At 37.1% G+C, this 24,425-nt stretch overlaps 2 protein-coding genes across 9 annotated transcripts; one reads left to right on the top strand and one right to left on the bottom strand.

The window, feature by feature from the left end:
- The first annotated feature begins 6,091 nt into the window (after window positions 1-6,091).
- On the top strand, window positions 6,092-18,759 carry LOC136678146 (transcription factor PU.1-like). 8 transcript variants are annotated; one of them, XM_066656044.1, is made up of 6 exons: window positions 6,092-6,454; window positions 7,289-7,363; window positions 7,484-7,568; window positions 8,968-9,161; window positions 14,170-14,338; window positions 16,767-18,759. In XM_066656044.1, exons 1-6 carry the CDS (start codon window positions 6,413-6,415, stop codon window positions 17,078-17,080), a joined length of 879 nt encoding a protein of 292 aa, XP_066512141.1. In that variant the 5' UTR covers window positions 6,092-6,412; the 3' UTR covers window positions 17,081-18,759. The 8 variants fall into 8 exon arrangements, with proteins under 8 accessions (XP_066512141.1, XP_066512139.1, XP_066512138.1 ...); XM_066656042.1 differs by having other exon boundaries at window positions 8,920-9,161; XM_066656041.1 differs by having other exon boundaries at window positions 7,481-7,568; window positions 8,920-9,161.
- Window positions 18,760-19,122: 363 nt separating this feature from the next.
- Window positions 19,123-24,282, bottom strand: LOC136679355 (uncharacterized protein HI_0077-like). The gene is made up of 12 exons (XM_066657830.1): window positions 23,856-24,282; window positions 23,565-23,653; window positions 23,329-23,447; window positions 23,141-23,243; window positions 22,646-22,743; window positions 22,363-22,512; window positions 21,846-22,013; window positions 21,688-21,757; window positions 21,530-21,608; window positions 20,748-20,901; window positions 19,658-19,762; window positions 19,123-19,547 (listed from the first exon to the last, which is right to left on the bottom strand). Exons 1-12 carry the CDS (start codon window positions 23,960-23,962, stop codon window positions 19,515-19,517), a joined length of 1,275 nt encoding a protein of 424 aa, XP_066513927.1. The 5' UTR covers window positions 23,963-24,282; the 3' UTR covers window positions 19,123-19,514.
- Window positions 24,283-24,425: the final 143 nt, after the last annotated feature.

Here is a 24,425-nt window from a genome sequence, read left to right as displayed (position 1 = left end):
CAGCTACACAAGGCCTTGACAAGTCACACGGGTTTTAAAGAAACTGATAGCAAAGATGACATGCAAAAGCAAAATGCAGATTTTAGTAAAAATTATTGGTAACATGTTGCTCTGTTTATAAAGACAAAAGGTTCTGTAGTTCCCCGTTCATACATTTGTATATCTGAATCTCATCTGAAAGAATAACTACTTCCATGTGTGTTTCTGTAACAAAAGCTCAAGTCAAGTTTGAAGCCCAACTTGAACATATCTGTCAAGATCTAAGAAGAGGCTTGTGTCATTTTTTAGCTGGAAAGAAAGGAAAAAAAAATAAAACTCTTTATTTAGCTGTTCATTCAAACAGAGAAGTGAAAGTCTTTTTTCTTTCCCTTTGTAGCTCCCCCCACCCCCCACCCCTCCTTCTATAAGGGACACTGTTGAGGCCGTTCATGTTTCATCACGTTCACAAACAGCTCTCCTTAGCTGATCTTCCATACATGGAATATTTTAGGTCTAAAAGCCAGTGTAAAGTCATGTCAGAGGTCATAAATCATTAATTGGATTGAATTTATATTGAACCTATTTCTAGTAATCTAGCCCATATAATGTTTCTAATCACTTGACAGCTTGGATAACAGTGAACAATTTGCTCACATGAAATTAGTTTACATGAGCAATAATCACAGAATATTTGTTGGGCATTTAAGTATATAATCATAAATTTAAATCATTTTCAATAGTCTATAGACAGAAACTGTTATATGTAAAAGAATGTATACGTAAGGTTTATCTATGGCTGAATTCCATTTCTCTCTCTATATCAGCTATTTGTAGCTTTTGGTTAAGTAGTATGAAATGACATACAGTTATTAGCTTGTTCTTATAATTAAAGGTTTACCTCACCTGTGACAATGGGAACAAAAGGTGTAGTTCAGAAAGGTAATGGTCTCTACTGATAAACAAGTTTTAATCCTTATTGACTAATTTGTCTTTTTTAAGCAAGGTGGTTTTAGCCTTGCCTATAGATGGTGGAAAGTTTGTAATGAAAAAAAAAAACAGACATATTTACTTAGCCCTGAATTCAACTTCAAATCTATAGCTATGTTACGCTGCTTTTGCTTTTGGTTTAAGCAAGCACAGACTACTGACGGGGTAAACAGGAGGTTTAGCTAATGTGCTGCAGCAAGGACTATACACATTTAAGCAAGAAAGTCTTCCCACAATTGCGCCATTTCTACACTATTTAGCAGGGACCATGAAGTAAGAACCACACAATCTGCCTGCAAGCTGATGAGGAAAGATTGTGTAGGAGGCCCTTGGGCACCAGTGCTAAACATAGGCTAACGCCTAATCCAGTATATGCTAATGAAAGCTCCTTGTCAGTGGAGGCAAAATAAAACATGCTGCACTCACAAAATGAATAGCAAGAAATGACCGCTTATCACCTTCCAATATGGATGGCTGATTTTCGTAAAGCCAAGCCCTGTGCGGTTCATGTAAAAACTGGTCATCTTTGTGGTCCTCCTGAAATAACAGTGGGGGGAAATAGCTTGCTGAAGTGGCTGTAACAATGTGTATTAATACTCCGGGAAAACAGTGAGTGTCATCAGATTCAGTCCGGCTGTGCAGGCAGCTGTGGCTTCTGCAGCCTGTGGTTACTGCAGCTTGACATGTGGCCAAACAGAACAAGTACAATAGTTGTTAAAACAATTAAAACCTTTATATTTAGGTAAAGCATTGTACTGGCCAAATGAATACTGATATTCTGTCACTTTAAATAATAACTTATTCTATCAAAAGAAAAATGCCACATTCTGATGGGATTATCATTTTATTCTTTGTCAGATTTAACCTCTGCAACAAAACCTCTCCAAACATGCAACTATACAGGAGCAGTTAAATATCCTTAAATCTCAATGTAATATAATGCTTTTGATTCAAAAATAAAGAGATTTAAATGGTACCTGATTTCAAAAATCAAAAACATCAAAAAATGGAAACTGACAGAAATTCACATACATTATTTTGTAACTACAGCAGTATTATACATTAATTATGCCTCAGAGGGTTTGAAACAACTATCATTGTCATTAATGAGAATTCTGAAGAACTGCATGAAATTTTCATGCAGGAATTTGATCCATGATGGATTCACTAGGTCCTGCCTTTCCTTAGAGACCATTTTTAACATATTTCCCTGTAATTAACCTATAAGGAGGCTTGGTTTTATTTATTTATTTATTGTTATTATTTATTATGTATTCTTTATTTCTCATACTTTTTGTGTGCTAGTTTATAACATTGCTTAACATTCAGAGTTTTTCACCACTCATCATATTTTCTTGGCTCGTGATGCAGACGTGAATGCTGAGACACATACTTTTTCATATGCAAAACTGGAAAGTTCACTCATCTCACAAAATCACACACGTTCAGAATGAATAACATTTACGGTCTTCCCCTATTTTCAGACTCCTACGTGTAAAAAATCTTGGCATATTTAATTTTTTAAATTAATTTGTACTTTGAAAATCACAAAAAAAGTTTACAATTTGAGTTTAAAAAGTATTAATTTAAGTATTAGCTTAGCTGTACAGGAGCTAGTAGACCTTCATAGCTCCTGTCATCATTTAACATAGATTGTCATAGATTCTGTAGTTTCATCTTCAAGAGAGAGGAACAGGAAAGATGAACATTTTCTGAGTCATGAAAAAAACCCCACATATAGATGAAAGAAAATTTGATATTCTATTTTGATTTTAACATTGGATGCTGCATCCTCCAGACCAAAGAGGAGAGAAACCATCTGGCTTGTTATAAGAGCACAATTTAAAAACCAGCATCAGTGATGGTATGGGAATGTGTTATTGCACATGGCACAGAACTTGCACATTTGTGAAAGCACTGTTAATGCTGAATGATATATATGTGTTTGAGGCCTTGTTTAATTCAGTAAGACAAGGCCAATACACATTCTGCAAAAAAGCATGGCTCCTTAGAAAGTATCAGCATGCTAAGCTAGACTAGACCTGTCATTTCCTGCAAACAATTGGTGCATTAAGGGCGGCAGCAGGTAGTGCAGCAGGTAGTGTCGCAGTCACACAGCTCCAGGGACCTGGAGGTTGTGGGTTTGATTCCCGCTCCGGGTGACTGTCTGTGAGGAGTTGGCGTGTTCTCCCCATGTCTGCGTGGGTTTCCTCCGGGTGCTCCGGTTTCCTCCCACAGTCCAAAAACACACGTTAGTAGGTGGATTGGTGACTCAAAAGTGTGAGTGAATGTGTATGTTGCCCTGTGAAGGACTGGTGCTCCCTCCAGGGTGTATTCCCGCCTTGCGCCCAATGATTCCAGGCAGGCTCTGGACCCACTGTGACGCTGAATTGGATAAGCAGGTACAGATAATGAATGAATGAATGAATTGGTGCATTATAACACAAAAATACAAAGAGAACCCAAAAAGCTGACAAGCTGAAATCCTGTGTCAAACAAGAATGGGAAAACTTTTTACTTTTAAAACTATATAAATTGGTCTCCTAAGTCCCCAAATGTTTACAGAAAGAATACCCCAATCAACACAGTGGTAAACATGCCCTGTTCCAAATTGCTGGCTTTAAATGCAAATTATTAAATAAAAATAATAATAATAAATAAAATAAAAAGTTTGGGCGGCACGGTGGTGCAACAGGTAGTGTCACTGTCAGTGCCATGTGAAGGACTGGTCCCCTCTCCAGGGTGTGTCCCTTGTGCCCAGTGATTCCAGGTAGTCTCTGGATACACTGTGACCCTGAAGCAGTTACAGATAATTAATTCATTTTTTGTAATCAATTAAATAATTTAAATAATTTCAAATAAACATCACTGCCTTTTGCATTTATTTATATTTTAGCACAGCTTTCCAACATTTTTGAAAGTTTTGTAAATTACATTTATATGAATTGAAATCTAACAATAGGTCTTGTTTCGAACACAGCTCCACATTGTTGGGTTGAAGATTTGAGCCCCACTTTAGGGTGGCTCTCTGTGAGGAGTTGGCTATGGGATCATGAATTGAATAAGTGGTTACAGAATGAAATATATCTAGCCAACGTTTTTTTAATATATACTTATCCATTCCTAAACTGAATTAAACCTTTTTTGGAATGTCAGTGTTCTAAACTACAGTCCCACTTATCAGTGTGTAAATCCCTCTGTACTGAACCATAAAGGCACTGTTTCAAATATTTGTCTTACAGTTCACTCTCTGAAACTGAAGTTAAGTCTTGTTTTGACTTCCATATTTCCTGAGTCCTAGTCTGATGCTGGGCTTTTAATTACATATCATAAGAAAACCTCTAGAGCAAAATTTAATCCATTTCCAGCTAAACAAAATGCATTTTAGTGTTGGATGTAAAGAAATATAAGAAATAGTAACAAAAGACAAGTTTCACTGTGTTATCTATTGTCACTGCTGTATGTATTGTCCCCCAATTGTCTTAGTGGAACATGAGGAGCTTACGACAGATACAAGTCTCCCTTTACCTTATCTCTGCAGTCACAATACACTCTGAGTTTTGAAACCAGCATGACACCAGTGAGAATTATCTTCTGAAAGTACACTTTTTGTGAAAACTCAAGTAAATCAAATAGAGCTTGAAAATTGGAATTTTAAAGGAAGTATCACTTTTGTTTAATTAAGCCCATTGCTTGTTTCCTCTAATGTGCAATATACATTAGCCAAGTCTAAAAATGAATGGCTCCTAAATGGTTGCTATGTTGGATATATAGTTCTTGAAAAACATTAATTTAGAACATCATCATTGTCAACTTTTTCCGCTTAATCTATTTCAGGTTTGCGGTGGCAACAGAGTGAGAAAGGAAACTCTGGCATTTCTGTCCACTGGAGTTTTAATCTAGCTCCTCCTGGGCTGATCCCCAGCCAGCCAGGAGATATAATCTCTCCAGAGTCTATACTGGGGCCTCTATCAAGCTGACCAGAGGGAGGTATCAAGAAGGCATTCACTCATGTATTATATTATATTATATTATATTATATTATATATAATGCTATTGTGTGGAAGTTTTTCAAAAAGATGTTTCATATTCACACAGGGGCTGGGTTGTGTTATTTTTATGTGCAATATGCAACATGCTTACAGAATATAATTGATCAGCAGCAAATATTGTGGATCAGGAGGAATGACAAAATTGATACTAAAAGTGGTATGGTTGTTATTTAATTTTGATATTCTGTTTCACTCTCACTGATTTTCCAAAAATAGTTCCCTAAATTAACGTCCATTGCAAAGTTTCTTGCGAGCCAAATGTGTTTATTCTATGACATTTTTGGCACCTTAATTTTCAAGTCAAATTCTGTTAATTTCAGATTTGCATTTGTACTATGAATTAAAAAGGCTTCACATGCAAATTATAAAATTAAATAAAAAACAAAGTATGTAAACCTTGTGTACGATATCCTATTAACAGGAGTGCTAAAAGAAGATGTTGATTCTTAAATAGGGGAAAAGCAGGACTGTTGACAGGTGCTATATTTAACCACATGTTATAGGAAAGTGTTTCAAATTTTTTATTTACACTCTACTTTTTGTGTCATTCTCATCAGTCCTTGAGACCCAATAATCATTCAGATTAAAATTATATAGCCTTTTTCTGTGAAACGTTTAACACCTTTTCTTATTTCTGTTAGAAATAAATAAGATCAATTGTTAAATATGGCATGCATTTTGTAAAGGCCACATTTTATTTATATTGGAAAACGGTAGGCTAATGTATGCAAAAATCATTCAGTTTTTCTTTTTAATTATTCTAACAGGCATCTTTGTTTGTTTCCAAAAATGCAAACTGTAATGGCTTGGTCATTTGTATCATCTCAAGCATTTGTCATGTCTGTAGGTAAAAACCTTTTGGGAATTGGCAAAAAACACAGAAATTAGAGGAGCCCCAAAGTCTTCTAAAGTGGCACCAATTAAAGCCTGCGGAATGGCAGGCAGTATGGAGGTGGACAGAAAGAAACGGGTTGGCTGAGATCTGATTGGCTATTGGGGGAGGTGACAACTTTGCGTCTGTTCTATCTGAGTAGTTATAATCCCCACCTGACATCACCCGAAAATCAGGAACCAGCAGCAACACACTCACACACACTCGTACCCAAAAATAAAGAAGTAACAAACAGAAAGCCCGATCCTTTTGGTCACGCTTGCTGTTTAGGCTAACGTGCCACTTGCACTTGTATCTGTAGCCACTTTCTTTTCGGGGCCTTGGGAGATAACTGTGTGGCCCCCGCTGGATAAGGTGTGTGCGTATGCTTGAGTGTGTGAGATCTTTGGTTTCATTTGGTAAGAGGAAATTTAGAGTTGTGCAATGGCTTGGGGACAGTTTTGAAAGCCATTGAGAAAGGGTTAGCGCAAAGAGGTAGAGTGAGCCAAACGGAGAAGACTCCATGTTGCCTTCGTACAGAATGGAGGGGTACATCATCCCACCTGTGAGTATTCCCCATTTCTATATATTTGTGCAATTTTATTTGTAGTAAACATTTGTATCTTGCTCGTAAATGTGAACACCTAGTCACCGAACAACCAGCAAGGTTACAGGTTATCGGCACTGGCCTCAAGTTAGTAGATGTGTCAGTTTTTCAGTCATACTTATTCATATTTCACCTGCAAATCAGACAGTACTATAGAAATGGAAATGCATCATGGATGGCATCATTTTTGTTTTATTTTGTTGCTAGCATTTACCACTAAATAATAGTAGCTAATTTAGCATCAGTAATGAAAATAAGTATAATTCTATTTACATTTAATTACACACGTGTTTTTAGATGATCATGTTATTTGACTGCCAACTGTAGACTAATATTTACACATCACTATCAGGACAAAATAATGCATCTCTAAAATATCAACTTCACAGGAAAAAGACAAAACCTTACTGACTTTGAATGGGATTTTTCTGTTATTCTATTGATCATTACAGTTTTGCATCCTTAGCAATTTTTAATTATGCCAAATAATGTAAATGAAATTAAGTTTTTGTTCTGACAGTGATGACATGAGGTTTTTTTTTGTATAAATACTAGCACTGACCAGTTCAATTGTCAGTCAAGTTAAATGTGTCAATCATTAACATGTCAAATATTGTGATTAACATGTCAAAAGTAATAATTAACAAAATACATGGACAAATTTGACTGAGTATATGGTGACATCTAATATAACCTCAGAGGTGTTTCTGTGTAACAATAATTATATTCTACGAGTTCAATTGTTCTCAAAAATTTACTGAATCACTAAAATCTAATCTCTATGTGTAATAGAAAATAACCCGGACTGGCTGGATGTCACAAACACCATCTGAATTTAAAGATTACTGGGCACTTGTAAACAAAGATGTGAGGCTTTTCTCATACCGTATACTGCATTCATATATTTATGCATTGAACTTTGGTTTTGTTGTTTATTGTTTACTTATTCTAATGGGTCAAACTGTGTGTTTACAATTCACCTAGCAGCCCACGGAGGAAATGATCTATGAACAGGAAATCTATCGACCCCCGATGGAATACCAGTACATAATCGATGGAGAAGGCCAAAGTGGTGAGATGCTGGCGTTTTTATTGAATTGGCTCTGTATACTGCTGCTGTTTAGTGCTCTTTTTGTCATACACCATTGCTGAAATTACAAAGTGTTCACATTTTCAAACAGATTGAACCCTTACCAAAACAGTTGAGTGTCTGACACACTTAGAGGCCCTTTATTAACACCATCTTCGGTAGAATGAACTAACGGCTCAGAATCACACCCAGGGCAGCTGGGAATAAACCTCACAAGGGGGTGTTAGTAGAGCTAGCGAGTGGAACCAGGCAAGTGACCCGACACAAAGCAGGAAACAGATGCCTCATTTTAACAGGCAAGAAAACTACAGACGTAGAACGGCAAATATCCCCCAGGGCCTACAAACTAAAAGAGACTATCTAGGCCACAAAAATATCAATTGGGGTAAAAATGAATAAATAAAAAGCATAACAACGTAGAGATGGGGCGGTAAAAGAAGGAACAGCTGCTAGTTAAGTGCAGGGGTCATATGACAAGGTGATTTTTGGTATACATTAGCATTTAGCATTGCTGTTCTGAAAGCCACATGAATTTCTGTATTGTGGTAGCAAAAGAAAAGTGAAAACATAACTCCTCTACCTCTTCATATAATCTGAGAAATGCTAATGGCATGTGACAATAATGAAAACAATATTTTGCAGTTTGTCTCTCTGCCTGTTCTGAAACTATTTCTGGGCCATAATAGTTCTAATAAAGCTTCACACACAATATAATTATCAGTGAAGAATAACTTTGTATTGCTTAACTTAAATAAGCTAAGCTTTTATGTTTTGCTCTTGTATATATGCCATAGCTAATTATTCAGAATTATTTACAAGGTAATTTTAGGAATGTCTAATTTGACACATTTTAACATTTTGTCTTTTGCTAGCCTTACTAACTAAATGTAGGATACATACAGGTTATTCCATTGACAGTAATTCATACAAATATTTTCTTGTAACATATATATTCATTATATGTATATTATCTAGTTATTAGATCTATGCACAATGAAAATATTACTATTGCAATTCTGTATGTGCTTTAATGTAAACACCTGACTAAAAAGTAGTGTACTATGTGAGAAAATGAAAAACTGGGATATTCCATTCATCTGATGGAAAAGGCAGCAAAAACAAACTGCAGGTTTAATGCTATTCACTAAAACTGCTGAAGGAAATGGGGGTGTGAACAGGAAACTGTGAACAACACATAGTCCTGGTGGTTGTAGTGAAAAAAGAAAGAAAAAGAGTACATAGCATTTTTAACAAATCTGAAATGGACATCTGAAACACCATCCATGGTTTTACTAACAGTCTAATGCCAACTACATTGGCTTACTTGTGACAGAGTCTAAGGTGGCGATTGCTGACCCTTCGTTTGGCCACCTTTGTCCAGATCATAACTGGGAGTATAACTCTCATCATGTCCACACGGGAGACTTTGAGAATCTGCCCGAGAGCCATTTCACAGAGCTGCAGAGTGTGCCACAGATTCACCCACCCAGTGTCCATCGCTTCACCGACATGGAGTCCAGCCACTTCTTGGACCCCAGTTTGGCTGGACCCCACCTGGCCCTGTCCCCTACACAGGTGAGATTTTAATAGTGAAAGGATGAAATATCAGACAACAAACATTTATAAAACATTTTACTGCACTGTAATATTCATTAATTCATTCATTATCTGTAACCGCTTTTTTATGCACTGTAATATAAAGTGATGTAAAAAGATCTAAATAATTTTAGACTATTCCTCTTCACTTATTTATTTGGAATGTTTTCACATAGTATTAAGGGCATTTAATTTATTTCATTCAGGGGTCCTAAAACTTTTTAAACAAAGGGCCAGCTCACAGTTTTTAATCTTTTGGGTGTCCGGACTGCAGCCAGAGAGGAAAACATGTAGAAAGAAAAATATATACCATGTCATAAAGTCATAAATGTTTTGAAGTTAAAGACGTTTTTATTTCGAGATTAAAGTCATGTTATTTTGAAAATGTAAAGTCACTGTGGAGTATGGGATGGCACTTCATTCTGCTTGTGCATCTACATTGGGTTTTACGGTATATGCGTATGAATGCATCGCCTTGAAAAAAAGGTCTCGCTGAACAATGCATATATATATATTGCATTTCTAAAAGAGCTGGATTGAAGTGGCCCTAAAACACCATCGTAGCTGGTGGCACTGTCCCAATACGAGATGCGATGTGAATGGGGTCTCTCACGCAGCCACATGTTTACAGGGCTTTGTCTCCTTACAGCCATAGCCTCTCACATTTTAGGGAGGAAAGGCATGGGTTCGGGATTTGGGACTCAGAGTAGAGGACGAGATCTTAACTGTTTGTACCAAAAATATTGACTAGACACTGAAGGATTGTTGTATTGTATTTCATCCAAAATTATTGCCAGGGACAATTCAGTAGTTGCTGGACTGGTTTAGAGACATGTCCATATCATCTCTACCCAGCTCTATGCCCTTGGCCAGACAACATGCTGCCATAGTTAATGGGGCTGGTCAAATCAAAGCAGGCCGTAGATTGAAGACCTCTGTCATAGAAAAACCAGTTTTGGATTCTTAAAGGGCCTTTCATTGTATATCTGTTTAAGGACTATTCCAGAATAGTGTGTCCAAGTCAAGAACCATACAAGTAATATTTTAAGCGGTGGAGGGATTGTCCTTTAATTTGATTGGTTGGAATTTCATTGGCTAGAGATTATGCTTTAAACTATATGATTGTTATATAGTACATAGATTAGTAGAAATGCTCGCTTAACATTCACATAAAATGACTAATGTTTTTGACTTCTTGTGAAACGTTTTTGAGTATGGCATTGTTCAAGGAGTTAGGTCTTTCGGTCTACTTAAAGAACTGATATTATTTCTTCCTTATCTGCTTTAGTGTACAGTTAATGTTTCAATGTTATTATGTGCAAAATTTCCCTTGCTTTTGCTGGAGCTCAGAGAGCGCATCTGCATGCAAACTGTTTCTCAACTCAGCCTTATCCTGACCAGTCCTCACCACCGTCACCACAGCAGCAACCTGCACACTCACCAACCGCCACAACGCAGGCCCTGCCCACTTACACACACAAACGCTTCAAATTGTGACACACACATTCACACACACACACAGATAGGCTTGAACACTCAGGGATTCACAAAATCCAAGCATATAATCGCACGTATGCATCACAGATGGGCTTAGACAGCCAGAAATGCACAAAGCACTAGCACAAGCATAAACACATATACACAACGATCTGCAGTGTGACACAAACAAACAGATACAGACAAACACACTCAGAGATGCCATCAACACAGGGACAACCACTGCACAGACATGTGCCTAGACATGTACACATTAACACAAACAAGCACAGACTCTCACAGAAGGGACTGGACATCCACAGATGCATAAATGCACAAAAGACTAGCATACTGTCACTTTCTATCATTAGAACGGTAACGAGAGACAACAGAAACGTTTTAATGAAAGAAGCAAATAATTAGAAAGATTTCTATCAAGGCTCACATACTGAAATTTTAACAGTGGGCATGAAGCAAAAACAAGGGAGATAAGGGTTTGCTTCAGCAGTGATGATATTAACAAAAAAACATAGAACAAATACATAATCGATCACATACACACACCCGGACACACAGTTTGTGCTGAAATCCCGTGAGAATTGATGTGATGCAATTTTTAAATGACTGATTTCTAATCCGAATCCCATTCAACCATTCATGCTTTGAAACAGCTAATATCACTGTAATTTGATATAATTGAATTTGTTATTCAGATTCTTCCTTATAAATTAGAGTTCAGGCATTTAATTTTCACTCTTAATGAGCTAATACAACTCCAAAGAGGCATGCAAATATGAAATAAACCAAAATATTTGTTTCTGGAAGATGTATTGTGTTCTACTTTTTGCTATAATGATACTTTTTCTATGTACCCCATCCAATTTGTTGTGTTCACTTAAAATACATCCACACAGTTAGTGTCTTTTACATAACTCAAAACTCAAAAGTTTGTGTCCAAAACATTTCTTTTGTTCATGAATTTGCTTTATTTTCATAATATGCTTTGCTTGGAGAGATCTGTACCGATACAAAAAATACCAGGGATGTGCTATGGTTAACACCAATGTTTTTTGAGAAGCATTTTATATTCTACATCTGCAAAATATCAAAATATAATGGTGAGAAATTAATTTGTCCGTTGATGTTTATTACTTCTCCCAAATGTTAATGTAAGAGGATTTAATTTCAACATATTTCAGACTCTTTCTCTTAATCTGTCCATCGTTAAATTTGGACAGTGTAAATGGAATACATGGGGGTAGAATGTTGTCTAGGCGTGTTGTCTTGACTGTGATAACTTCCAGGAAACATGAAATACAAGTAAGAAATTATGTACAAAAAACAATGTGAGAGCATTCTGTAGATGAGAATGGGAAGCAGATTAGAGCGAGGCTGTGATTGAATCCTTTGTGTCTGGCTGGACTTGTTTCTCAGACACTAACCACAGTAAAGGCCAATCGAAAAGAGTGCTTTTCCTCTGTGTGAAGCCATGGACAGGCTGGAGGGAAGAGAGCTGTCTGAGTGGCTGATTTACTGCCTCCTCCACAGCTCCTGCACACATACTTTTAGCCTGGAAATAATATTCTTCTGTTGGCCTTATCTGATCTTCACTCACTGTGGTTTACAGTATTGTATGTGGTGGGGCTTTGCTGTTATTTATAGTGGATCAGCTGTAAACCAGATAAATGTGAACTGAGCAGTTTATTTCTTTTTATTATTTTTTTTTTAATTATTATTATTATATGCTGCATCAACAAGGGACTGAATGAAATTGCAAAAATTATGGTCTATTTGGCTATGATTAAAAATCCTTGTAAATACATCGCCCGTGGTTACATTTGTAATGTAGGCGCTACTGTGAAATTGTTGTTAAGTTTGTTTGCAGTGCAATTATTTCGAAAAAGGTTTGGACACCTCTGAGCAAGTCACATGTTTTGTAACCACGTTGAATGAACATGTTTATATCCCAGTAACCTAAACAGTAGTCTGTTACTTATATGATGAATACAGGCCACCGTACCTTAAATCGGAGTTACAGATGTATAAACTAAATTTAAACCTGATCTTGAGTCTAAAACCATGTGTTCCCAGTGTTGCAGCTGTTCTCTCTCATGCTTTGGTGTCAATAACTAGATGCAGCTCTTTATTTGGTGATGCAGAAGCTGAGGAAACCACACAAAATTCATTCAGCTGAACTTGCATATAAAACAAGTTCGTTTCATCATCTTAATGACCTTTGTTTCTGAGCTGGCCATCCCGTCATGTGGAAGTGTGTCCTCCAACGCTCTGCATGAAATGACACAAGCAGACATTTAAACAATGTGACTGTTTATAATGTCTTGTGACATCTGTCACTTTGAATTTGTGCTCATTTCAAAATTAGCCCTGTGTTCTTGATTAATTTTTTTTTTCTCCTGTTAAACCTCTGGCCAAATGTCATTCTCACCATTTTAAATGGAACTGATACAAGATAATATCTATGGACCACAGTGACTTACACTGAAATAGTGTTGACAGCACCATACTCCTCCTCAGTGGTATACAGTGGTAACAGATAAACTTCCTCTTTTTGCTGTTTAGCATGCCTAAGATATCTTGAAATAATATAGCCTAGCCACCTGTTGAAATAGGCCTGGGTTTTGGCCTATTTGTACCACACTGACTCAAACTCCTGTGAGGATGAGTCAAATTTCACACATTATACAGTGTAGTGCAAAAGTCATAGCTCTTCATTTACTTAAAATAGGAATTTTAACAAATATGTGGAACCTTGTAGCCCATCACAGCTGTCCTCTTCACATAAACATTACTTGAAGTCATCCTATGGTCATTGATATAATCCCTAAATACTCCACCTGTTCATCAAAATTACATATTTATAAGTACTTATGTTCAAGAAACAAAAACCTTCATGCGTTACAGATGGCTTAGATTGCCTCTTCATCATCATTCAGCATGTGTAGATCTATGAATATGAAATGGGTCCCTGTCTATATCCACACACCCCTCCACTGTTCGCCTGCAGTTTGATATTGTTTGTGACAGAGGAACAATGCAGTTTCAAAGCAGAAATGCCCATTTATGGTGTTTTGACTACTTATTTTGATCATGATACGTTTTCTAGCATATAAACTAAAATATGTTAATAAAGTAAAAACAATAATTGTCACTGGATGGACTTTCAAAGCCTTCATCTCAAAAAACAGGAGAAAATCAAGCTTTCACTGTGAAAAGACAACTCTATACTTTGGGTCTTAATGTAGCTGTTTGAGTGAAATTGTGAAAACTGTGAACACAATTTAAGATAAGGGGAAAACATTTGCACATTAAACAAAGAACCTGCTGGTGTTCTTGGACTGGGCCCAGAGCTCAACATCACCGAAGGTGCCCAGGATATTGAGAAGCAGAAAATTTACCCAGTTTCAAAAAATTAACTTGGATGAAGGGTATACAAAATCTTGAGTGTTTCTTATGACTTCCCTAAAGTAAAGAGACTGTTGTTGCTCTACAGATGACATATTTGCCCCGGCCATCTGTGTGTTACCCACACAATGTCCAGCCCTCTCCTCTCCTACGGAGTTCAGATGATGATGACCCAGGCAGCCGAAGCCCACCACTGGAGGTGTCTGATGAAGAGTGTATGAGGGACCATATCAGCTCCACAACTGGAGTAGAACATGGTATTTTCTTTTATTTCACTGTAGCTTTGCCCCAGTATTACATTTACTTATATATACTCAAAGTATTCATCCTTTAAGGTATGTTTGCTGGTATATTCTTGAACTGGAGTTATAAGGCTAATGTAAATATAATCTTGCTATTACAAACTATTAATTAATATTATTATTATTATTAAGTTACATTTATAGAGCGCCTTTCTAATACCCAAGGTTACTTTACACAAGGAGACAAATAATGAATAAAGAAAGAAAGAAAAACAAGACACTTATACCTGCAGAGGAGTGCAGAAGTACTGAGAGAAGAGGTAGGTCTTTAGCTGAGATTTAAAAGCAGAAAAGAGCAGTGGCTAAGACATTGTGGTAAAGAATTCCAGAGCTTGGGTGCCATAAAACTGAATGATGTACCAGCATTTAGTGTCAATGCAAACTGCTTGCATGATTAGAGAGGTCAGGTTCTGATGTTGGGTGATAAGATAACTCCTCCCTAACCTAACCAAAGTGAATGTTTGGCATTAGACATGGTGACCATAGGCTCATGTGCAACTCTTTGAGAGCATTCCTTTCAATTGGTTAGAGATTTTTTTGGCGACTATTCAGACTAGGTGAGCATGGCTGAATGCGAAAGCTGTGAATATCACACATTATAAGAGATGGCTTTAAAGTTTTGGACCTATTGTGTACATGATGTTTCCTTCACATTAGCCTTTAGCGTCTAGTGCAAAAGTAAAGAAATGAATGTGGTTGATCATCAACACTAAGGCTAAAGGGAAAGCTGTTTTTATTTGATTTGCCCAAAACAAATCAGGATGGGAGGTCATGTTTGCAGATTACATGTATTTAACCCATTTAATCCCAACCCATTTAAAAACTATCCAATTTATATGTCATTAACCCTTTGAAAAAAAGCCATCACTTATTTGTTTTTTTTTTACATATTTAAAAAAATTTTTAAATTGTTTGTTTTATGATTGCTTACAATTGTGACTGGTGCGATGATATGGTGCATATGCATTTAACATATTTGTCCTATGCAGTCATGTACTATCTTGTATATCTAGCTTAGTTCATATCACATTTAAAACTTTCTCATTATCAGACCCCAGCATTTCCACAAGAATGCTCTATTATATTCTACAGTGACTCTTTCACACATTGAAAACCCTTATGAATACTGAAAGCAAAGATAATAAAACATCAAACATTAACATTGTTTCCTTTGTCCAACATGTATTGAAATATTAATTAATTAATTAGTTAATTAGTTAATTGTCTGTAACCCTTATTGAGTTCAGGGTCACAGTGGGTCTAGAGCCTACAGGAGGGAACACACCCTGGAGGGGACGCCAGTCCTTTGCAGGGCGATACACACTCACAAATTCATTCACACCTTTGGACACTTTTGAGTCCCCAATCCACCTACCATTGTGTGTTTTTGGACTGTGGGAGAAAACTGTGTACATAAGTTCAGAATATGCATGTAACAGCCTGGCTGGTCTCCCCCTCTTACTCCAAGTCTGATCCAGAGATAACTGCAATTCTGCATGCCTTGTCTAGATGGTCACTTGAATCCAACGTATGTAGAATTTGACTCAAAGTGAAGCTAAAAGAAAAAACAGTGTATAAAGTTCGGTAGAAAAAGCTATATATGTGTAAAGGTGTATATTTAGATGCACTGTGTTATCCCACCAGTTACTATTGTTGCCAGCGACGTTTGCCCATCCCATGACCACACTAAACAAAGTTGAGTAAATGTAAAGGCATATATCCACACTACACACTTTAAAGGTTTAATGTTTCAAAAACAATTGTCCCCTCTTTACTCTACTTCTTGTGGTGCAACCAGTGCATAAACAGTTCTGGTCATGCGACAGTTTACTCTAAACATGTGACACTGCACATATTTCATTGAGACACTTTCTTATTTATATATTTGACGGAAATGCATTGATATATTTTTCAGGAACATATTTAGAGCTACAAAGAAAATAACTTTTTTACGGTCACTAATGTGACCAATGGAATTCAAATGAATACCGTTTCATGCGTGTGCTTTCTGTGTTATGTTTATTTAAAGTGAATTATTTTAGTTTGTGAAAAACAACCTCATGAAGTATTTGTAGTCAGAAAATACAGACGAAGCCACTTCTTTTAATAAATGTCATATTTAACACACAAACAATATCTGGCTTCCCCTAAATTTCCCTTTAATCAGGCCAACAGAATAACAAGGAACTTTCTGTAAAAGGTCACGTTTCCAAAAAACAACTCTATAATGGGCTTTGACCTCTACTAAACAATATACTCTTACACAGACCGGTTAGACACGGACTGTCCCATATTTCTTGACAGAATCCCATCCCCCCATCCAATAAAAGACTGGGCCATTGACTTTTTCTCTGTTTATCTGTTTGTCTCTTTTTTCACCTAGGAAACAAGAAGAAGATTCGCCTGTATCAGTTCCTGCTGGACCTTCTGCGAAATGGGGACATGAAGGACAGCATCTGGTGGGTGGACAGAGAAAAGGGAACTTTCCAGTTCTCATCCAAACACAAAGAGGCTCTGGCCAACCGCTGGGGCATTCAAAAGGGCAATCGCAAGAAGATGACATACCAGAAGATGGCCAGGGCCCTGAGAAATTACGGCAAGACTGGAGAGGTCAAAAAGATCAAGAAGAAGCTCACCTACCAGTTCAGCGGTGAGGTGCTGGGAAAGAGCCATCTAGAGAGGAAGCTGTACATGTAAAAAGAAAAATTAAGAGAAAGGTAGCGAGAAAGGAAGAAAGATAGAAAGAAGACAGAGACTTGGTGCATGAAAGATTATCTCTTCCTATTCAGCAGAGTTGCCTCTTTCGGACTTTGTGTGTTTTCCTTGACATTCCATTTTATATTATTCACCTTTGCATTAATGAAATGAACTATTGTCTATGGACTTATACCCAACAAAACAGAAGTCTATTCCATAAAACATTTCATGTTTTGCCATTTACAAAACAGTACAGTATAACGGGTAGAGGTGGAAAACAAATGTAAGAAACTAATATATTAATGTGATCATATTTAGTTATGATGAATTTAAACCCAAAAGTTCTCAAGGAGGGGCAGTTGTTAAACCTCGGCGCTGAGCATGATGGGAGGGGAAAAAAAAATCACAAAAATACAAAAGCAGAAGTGAAAACAAATGACACAGGCTCACGCTGTGTGGAAAATACGGCTCTTGTCTCGCCTAGCCAGCACACACTGGTGACTTTTAGTCTCTGTTTTTACCCTCCAAGCAAGGGTGCTTTTCTCACCATCACTTAAAAATACAGTTCACTAAATGGTTCCTGGCTGGTCCGATTTCAGGAAAAACAACTCCAGACGGTACTCAAAGAGCCTATTTTCTATATTCTTCCCTTCATTCAATTCTTCCCCAGATTTCCACTAACATTTGTGTGGTTATATGTTCCAAAAATCAAACCTAATGTGTTTTGACCATTTTCCAACATTTCTTTATGCCGTATTGCTATTTTGGTACTTTGCCTTTAAGACATCAAAAAGGATGTATGTAAGTGAGCTCTGTTATGAAAAACAACTTTGTATTGTGTCTCATTCAAAAAAGCTAGGAGGAATTGGCCGGTTTCTAGGTACTATACACTCTGTATGGGCTGAGGCATGGACAGTAAATGAACGTTTCATTTCCATGATATTGGTCTTTTAAAGATTCAATAGGTTTTCCATAAAACAAAGTTTTCAAAAGACATTAAAAAGATCTTTCTGGAACCAATGAACCCCTTATCATTAAAAGTGAAGTCCTTATAAAAGTTAAATATAAGAGCTGTGTTGTAAGCAGAAGTAGCAACCTTGCTTTGATGAATCACATTCATATTTGTAAGAAAACATTTGGACACCCCTGGTAAAACCATGTTTTGTTGTTTTTCTGAGTGAAAATTGTTTCCCCCAGTCCAGCAAATAAACAGTAATTTATTAAAAAGTGCATAATTATGCTCTCTGTAATCGGTGTATGCATTTTTATTTAGAAAATCAACAAAAAAGTCTTTGACCAGGTGCGCCAAATCTTTGACAGAAACCCTATGAATGTACTTCAGGTGATTTTTGTCACTCATGACAGTAAATGGAATCAAAAACCAGGACTTACTTTATAAAGCTACAATTAATTAAGGTTTTTGTGCATTTTTGTCATTTTATTTTATATGTATTTTTGGAGATGTTTCGATATCATATTTTACCGTTATTTTTATTTTGGTAGGAACTGGTTTTAGAATGTCAACTTATTCATTATAGAGATTATTCATGGTTAACTGTGTAAAACTCAATATACATTTAGTTTCTTTAATCAGTAAGTGGCCTTTTAGTATTGTTCTATATAGTGGTGGTCCCTTTAAGCTGTATGTGTGAGGAGTGAGTGAGAGACTTCATACATTTCACTGATTGCTAAATAGATTGTTATTAAAATCTGCAGAAGGAAATCACCAGGTTTTGTGAAAAAAGCTGCAAATAGACACTTGAAGGCTTTTAAATAAGCTGACAATTAAATCCTGATCCTGAGAGAATAGATGGCGGTGGTTTGAGGTTGAAATCTTGACATCAGAGCGGTAAAACCCAAATGAAATATACTTTTATTATGGGCTAACTGTGGAAATGATTAGAGGAACATAATCCAATCCCAGCTATAAAACTCAAACAAGCTCTTTTTAACTACTGTTTATTCACTGCACATCATTCTTCACAACAGTTTGACTCACTGGCTCCATCTGTCAGTAAAGAGTTCTTCAGCTCTTAACTTAAAAAAACTAAGAACAACATAGTTTCTAATATTACAATATTTATTGACTCACTACTCATTATATTGCAGAATTAATATCAGACTTGATTCTTCAATTTACAAAAAGTGCTTTTAACAACAAGAGCTTTGTTATTTTTTTATTATTATTATTATTATAATTATTAATAATAGTAATAATGTCATTTTCCTTTGCTTTATTAAGATGCATGAAACATCTACACGATAAAATGAATTTAACAAAATTCACAAAAGTATATTTGCATGAATAACAATTTCACAAAAGATATCTGTGGCATGAAACCAATAATATATACACTGTACAGGAAATGACAATGTATACTGAACAAAAGAGTGTAGCAGCTTATCTGTTTAATTCAAACGATGATGCCTTGTGTCAGCTAGAGGGTTTAACAAGGGGAATGTACCACTGTGGAAAAAAATAATTTAGCTCATTACATAAATGTTTGTAATGATATTTTTGAACAATTTTCAAAAGCAACCAAAGCCTGAAAATGAAGCATGCAGTAAAGCACACACCTCCTCCGTCATCCCTGCTGTCATCCTCCCCTCTGTGTTAAATGGGGGCTTCAAATACCCTTTGAAGTGCAATTTAACCAGATCATGGAACGTCTTCAGACAGTCCTTTATAAAGAAACAGCAATTCCAATTTAATAACATTAAAATATTGAACATAAAACATTGTAATATTTTAATTGCATTTAAATAGAAATATATTTATATTTTATATATTAAAATAAAACAAGGGTGGCGCAGCAGGTAGTGTCACAGTCACACAGCTCCAGGGGCCTAGAGGTTGTGGGTTCGATTCCCACTCCGGGTGACTGTCTGTGAGGAGTTGGTGTGTTCTCCCTGTGTCGACATGGGTTTCCTTCGGGTGCTCCGGTTTCCTCCCACAGTCCAAAAACACACGTTGGTAGGTGGATTGGCGACTCAATAAGTGTCCGTAGGTGTGAGTGTGTGAGTGAATGTGTGTGTGTGTCTGTGTTGCCCTGTGAAGGACTGGCGCCCCCTCCAGGGTGTATTCCCGCCTTGCGCCCAATGATTCCAGGTAGGCTTTGGACCCACCGCGATCCTGAAATGGATAAGCGGTTACAGATAATGAATGAATGAATGAATGAATATATTTAAGTGAAGTTTATCTGAATCATGGCTCACACCTCAGTAAGAGGGACATTATTTTAATTCATACATTCATTGCCTGTAACTGCTTATCCAGAGCTTATCTGGAGTCACTGGGTGAATGGCAGAAACAAACCTTCGCTGGGTGACACACACTCACACATTCACACCTACGGACACTTTAGATTAGCCAATCCACCTATCAGCATGTGTTTTTGGAGCCTGGGAAGAACTCAGAGGAAACCTACTCGGACACGGGGAGGACACATCTCACACAGTCACCCGGAGTAGGGCTCAAACCCACAACCCCAGGACCCTGAGGCTGTGTGACAGTGACTCTACCTGTTGTGCCACCCTATGTATAACATGAGCATTGCAATATTTTGTCCTGTAGCTGAAACTATTAACAGTAGTTGATGTGTTTGTTGTCTCAGATTTCAAAATTCAGGACGATTACAAAAAAAATCCTGTAAATCCTTCAAGTTACCCGTTCCTCCTTAGAGCAGATGTAGGTGAACCACCGCAGTCCCGCAGCTACATGAGTGATCTCATCAGTGTAGATGACTTCCAGGATCTTCACAGAGCTAGTATCTCCCTGAGCTGCGAAGCGAGATAGTGTCTGAGGGTGCACATCTAATCCCCTATGAAAATCATAGTAAACAAGCTGTGAAGCTGGTTTCGTGACGTCATAATTTGTAATAATAAACTCTCCACACAACAGATAAAAAAGACAGTGTTGTATTTGGAAGTTTATGAAACTAAGGGTTTTCCAGATGTCTGCTGAAACCTAGTCTTGGCCTTGAAAGTATTTAAATATACCATAATTCCTCAGGAAACATGTTTGAGAACAGGAAGTGATTACTAATATGAGCCAAGTATTGAGTAACTCTGCATTATCTCTTCTAGTCAATGTAAAAATTGGACTTGTTTTATTGTATTATATTTGCTCAATGTATTAATTCAGGGGTGTCAAACCAAATCCACGGAGGGCCGTGTGGGTGCAGGTGTTCTTTTCAACCACGCAAAAGCCCCACACTACTGAAAGTCAAGATCTATTGATTAGATCCAATGATTAAAAACAGGTGGAATGAGGTGTGGCTTCTGCGTGGTTGGAAAGAAAACCTGCACCCACACGGCCCTCCGTGGATCTGGTTTGACACCCCTGTATTAATAAGTATGAATGGGATCAGTTGGTATTGTAATGGTAACACAAAAGCAGCACCCCACAGAAACAGCAGGCACTGTACTGTGCTGTCTTCTCTGCTATACCTGGCTTCATGGACCATGTGTACTATAGCCAGTCGAGCTAAAAGATCATGTGAAGTTTCCGTTGCTGACTGCCACAAACCTGCAGGAAAATTGACAAAAATTCTTAATCACGGTATCAGCTCCTCAAAATCTGTTTTTTTTATGAGTTCCATACTGACCGTTATGCACTGGAAGGGCACCAAAAGAGCTGCCCAGTTCCTTGATTCTTTGCTCTAATAAATCGTAATGCTGTTGAAATAATAATAAAAACAATCATGTTACCATTTATCCCAGATCATTTTAAGCTGTAATATTTAAATCAAGTCCAGTCACAGACCTTGGCTTCATCTCTGGCTACTTTCACAAAGTCATTGAAAAACTGGCGTGGCATGTAGTCTCCAGTACTAAGCTTGACAGAAGAGAATCGAGCTATAATATCCCAGGACAGGTCAATAGCCCACTGCTCAATGTTGGCCAGTGAATGAAGTAAAGCGATCCTGCTTGCCTGTAAAGGAAGAAGCACAAGATTAGTCATAATTCAGGCTTTCTTATAGGATAATAAAGGCTGAGGAGTTGGTTTTGGGAATACAGAAGAGTCTACTTTATATATAATCTGCATACAATAAAACACAAACACACCTCCAATTTTCATAGTTACAAAATCTGACTCTCCTTGAACACATTCAGAAATGTTGAAGACTGGGAGCTGGGGTGATCAGCCTATCGTTTTGGACTTATGTGTTTTATGCTTTCTGGACAGCTCCACATCATTTCAGACCAATCATTTTGAACTGTCCTCTCACAGTGATTTTCACACTGACACGTATAAATATTTCCCTCCAGTTTAAATGCACCTGTGTTCCTCCTTTTCCGCGTTTGATCCTGCCAGGCTCCACCACGTTCAGAGACTCTGTTCTGCTCGGCTGTGCCGGTGGAGAACACTCCCCAATCTCAGCAATTTTGCCAGTGTCCCACCACATCTGCACATCCTTAGTCAAAAGCACCTGAGAAAGGGAACAACAAACTGCACCTGAAGGAGCTACAGTGGAGGCAGATTTCTGAGTGATGTGTTTATAGGTCTGTTAGGACATGACATAATGATCCGTGATTCAGTTTTTCAAAGAGAGACCTCCAGACCTTTTCCTGGGGATCTGGAGTACTAAGGATTTTCTTGGCCCAGAAACAGAGCGTATTTTCGGAGGAGGCTGACTGTATTTCTGCAGGTAACAAGGTTTCTAGGAAAAGTCACAAAGAACATACACTTTAATAATAACATAATCTGAATGCAAACTATTTTATATGCTTTAATAAACCACTCAAGGATCATATGAACAAAATGTTATTTGATGATGTAAAATAAACAATACCCTGTAATGATCTGTTTGTGTCAGGTTTTCTGCATTGATGTTTAATCATTTATAACTGTAATACTTATACTTCTGCTGTCATTTGAGAATGCGTTTTAAGTTAATGATTACTCTTCTTATGATTACTTTTACTGTCTATAACTCGTGTCATTTTAATTACTGAATACATTAGTTCTAAACTTTTGCAAGCTAATTTAAATATTATTTAAATATTCATTTTCCCTCCTTTCTTGTCTAAACTGCTTTGTTTTGTCTGAGCGCTCACCTGTTTTCGCAGTGGTGGTCAGGGGAGCAGGGTAGAGGGCCAATGTTCTCTGAGTATTTATATAAACCTTTCCATCCACTACTCTGACATCATAGACTTGATTCTGTGTTAATGAATACAAAATAACAGCGCAGACATCAAAGATAGCTCAATATAGTTATACTATTAGCTTCATTGCAGCAATGTACCTGCAGTCCAGAAGAGGAGCAACCTGTCTCTAGACTAAAGTCAAAATAATGCCAGGGGCAAATCAAAGCAAGTTTCCCATCTCCCAGGTCCTCAATATCTCCTTGGTCAAGTGGGCCCCCTGTCCATACACCGGGAGATAAATATAATAAGGAAATGTTGATTAAAAATGAATGACAGTCACAATATAATTTATATTAACAAATTATTCTCTCTCTCTCTGAGAAACTGCACCAACCTTCATGAGGGCAGGATGAGTCCATGGCCCAAAATCTTCCATCCTCTGTACGCACAAGAACAATGTGCTCTCCATCATCTGCATAAAACCTTCAATAATAATAATAATAACAATAATAACTTCAGAGAATATACAATACATATTTTTTGTTGTTGTTTTCATGCAGATAACAAATACAAGAAAAAGTAAAGGCTGCATCCAAATGTCACATCATTGTTTTTCCTTTGTATGCTTCCTTTCATAGAGTATTTAGAGTATCACCTTTAACTCAATTAGTCAATTTGTTCTTACTTGGTGCATGGTGACTTCAGTTTCGCTGCATCTCCGACACACTGCCAGCTCCCAGCCTTTACCACGTTTTTAAGAGCCTCAACCAAATCCTCTTCAAAGTGCTCCATTTAAAAGAGTTGACTTTTAAAACCTAAGATCCATACAGCAATAAAATATAGCGTAAAATCCTTTTAAATGAATGAAACAGCCCAGTCGCCTGTGAGAAAGGCTGAATCTCAAATCTTCGAACTTCCTACGTAGTGCGTTATGTTGTTTACAATTAACTTCAGTTGTACACCTATTTAGAGCATTATATGTCTAATAAAACGCCATTATATCCGTTAATTAAGCAGTGCGACTCTCTGTATAACATTTAGTGCACTACTTCGGGACTCAATTTGAAATATTACTGCACTAAGTAGGGAGCATAGAGCAATTTGAGATCGAGCCGGAATCGTTTCCTAACATGTTTAAATTCCGGTTTTCGTCGTCCTCGTTTCCAAAATAAAAGCCCAAAATTCTTCACTCAAATGTTAACTAAAATATATTTATAGTTTTAATAAAATAACTTTTCCATCAATAGCGTGCAGC

Source organism: Hoplias malabaricus, chromosome Y, assembly GCF_029633855.1.
Source record: "Hoplias malabaricus isolate fHopMal1 chromosome Y, fHopMal1.hap1, whole genome shotgun sequence".
Lineage (NCBI taxonomy): Eukaryota > Metazoa > Chordata > Actinopteri > Characiformes > Erythrinidae > Hoplias > Hoplias malabaricus.
This window is presented reverse-complemented; position numbering and strand designations above follow the sequence as displayed.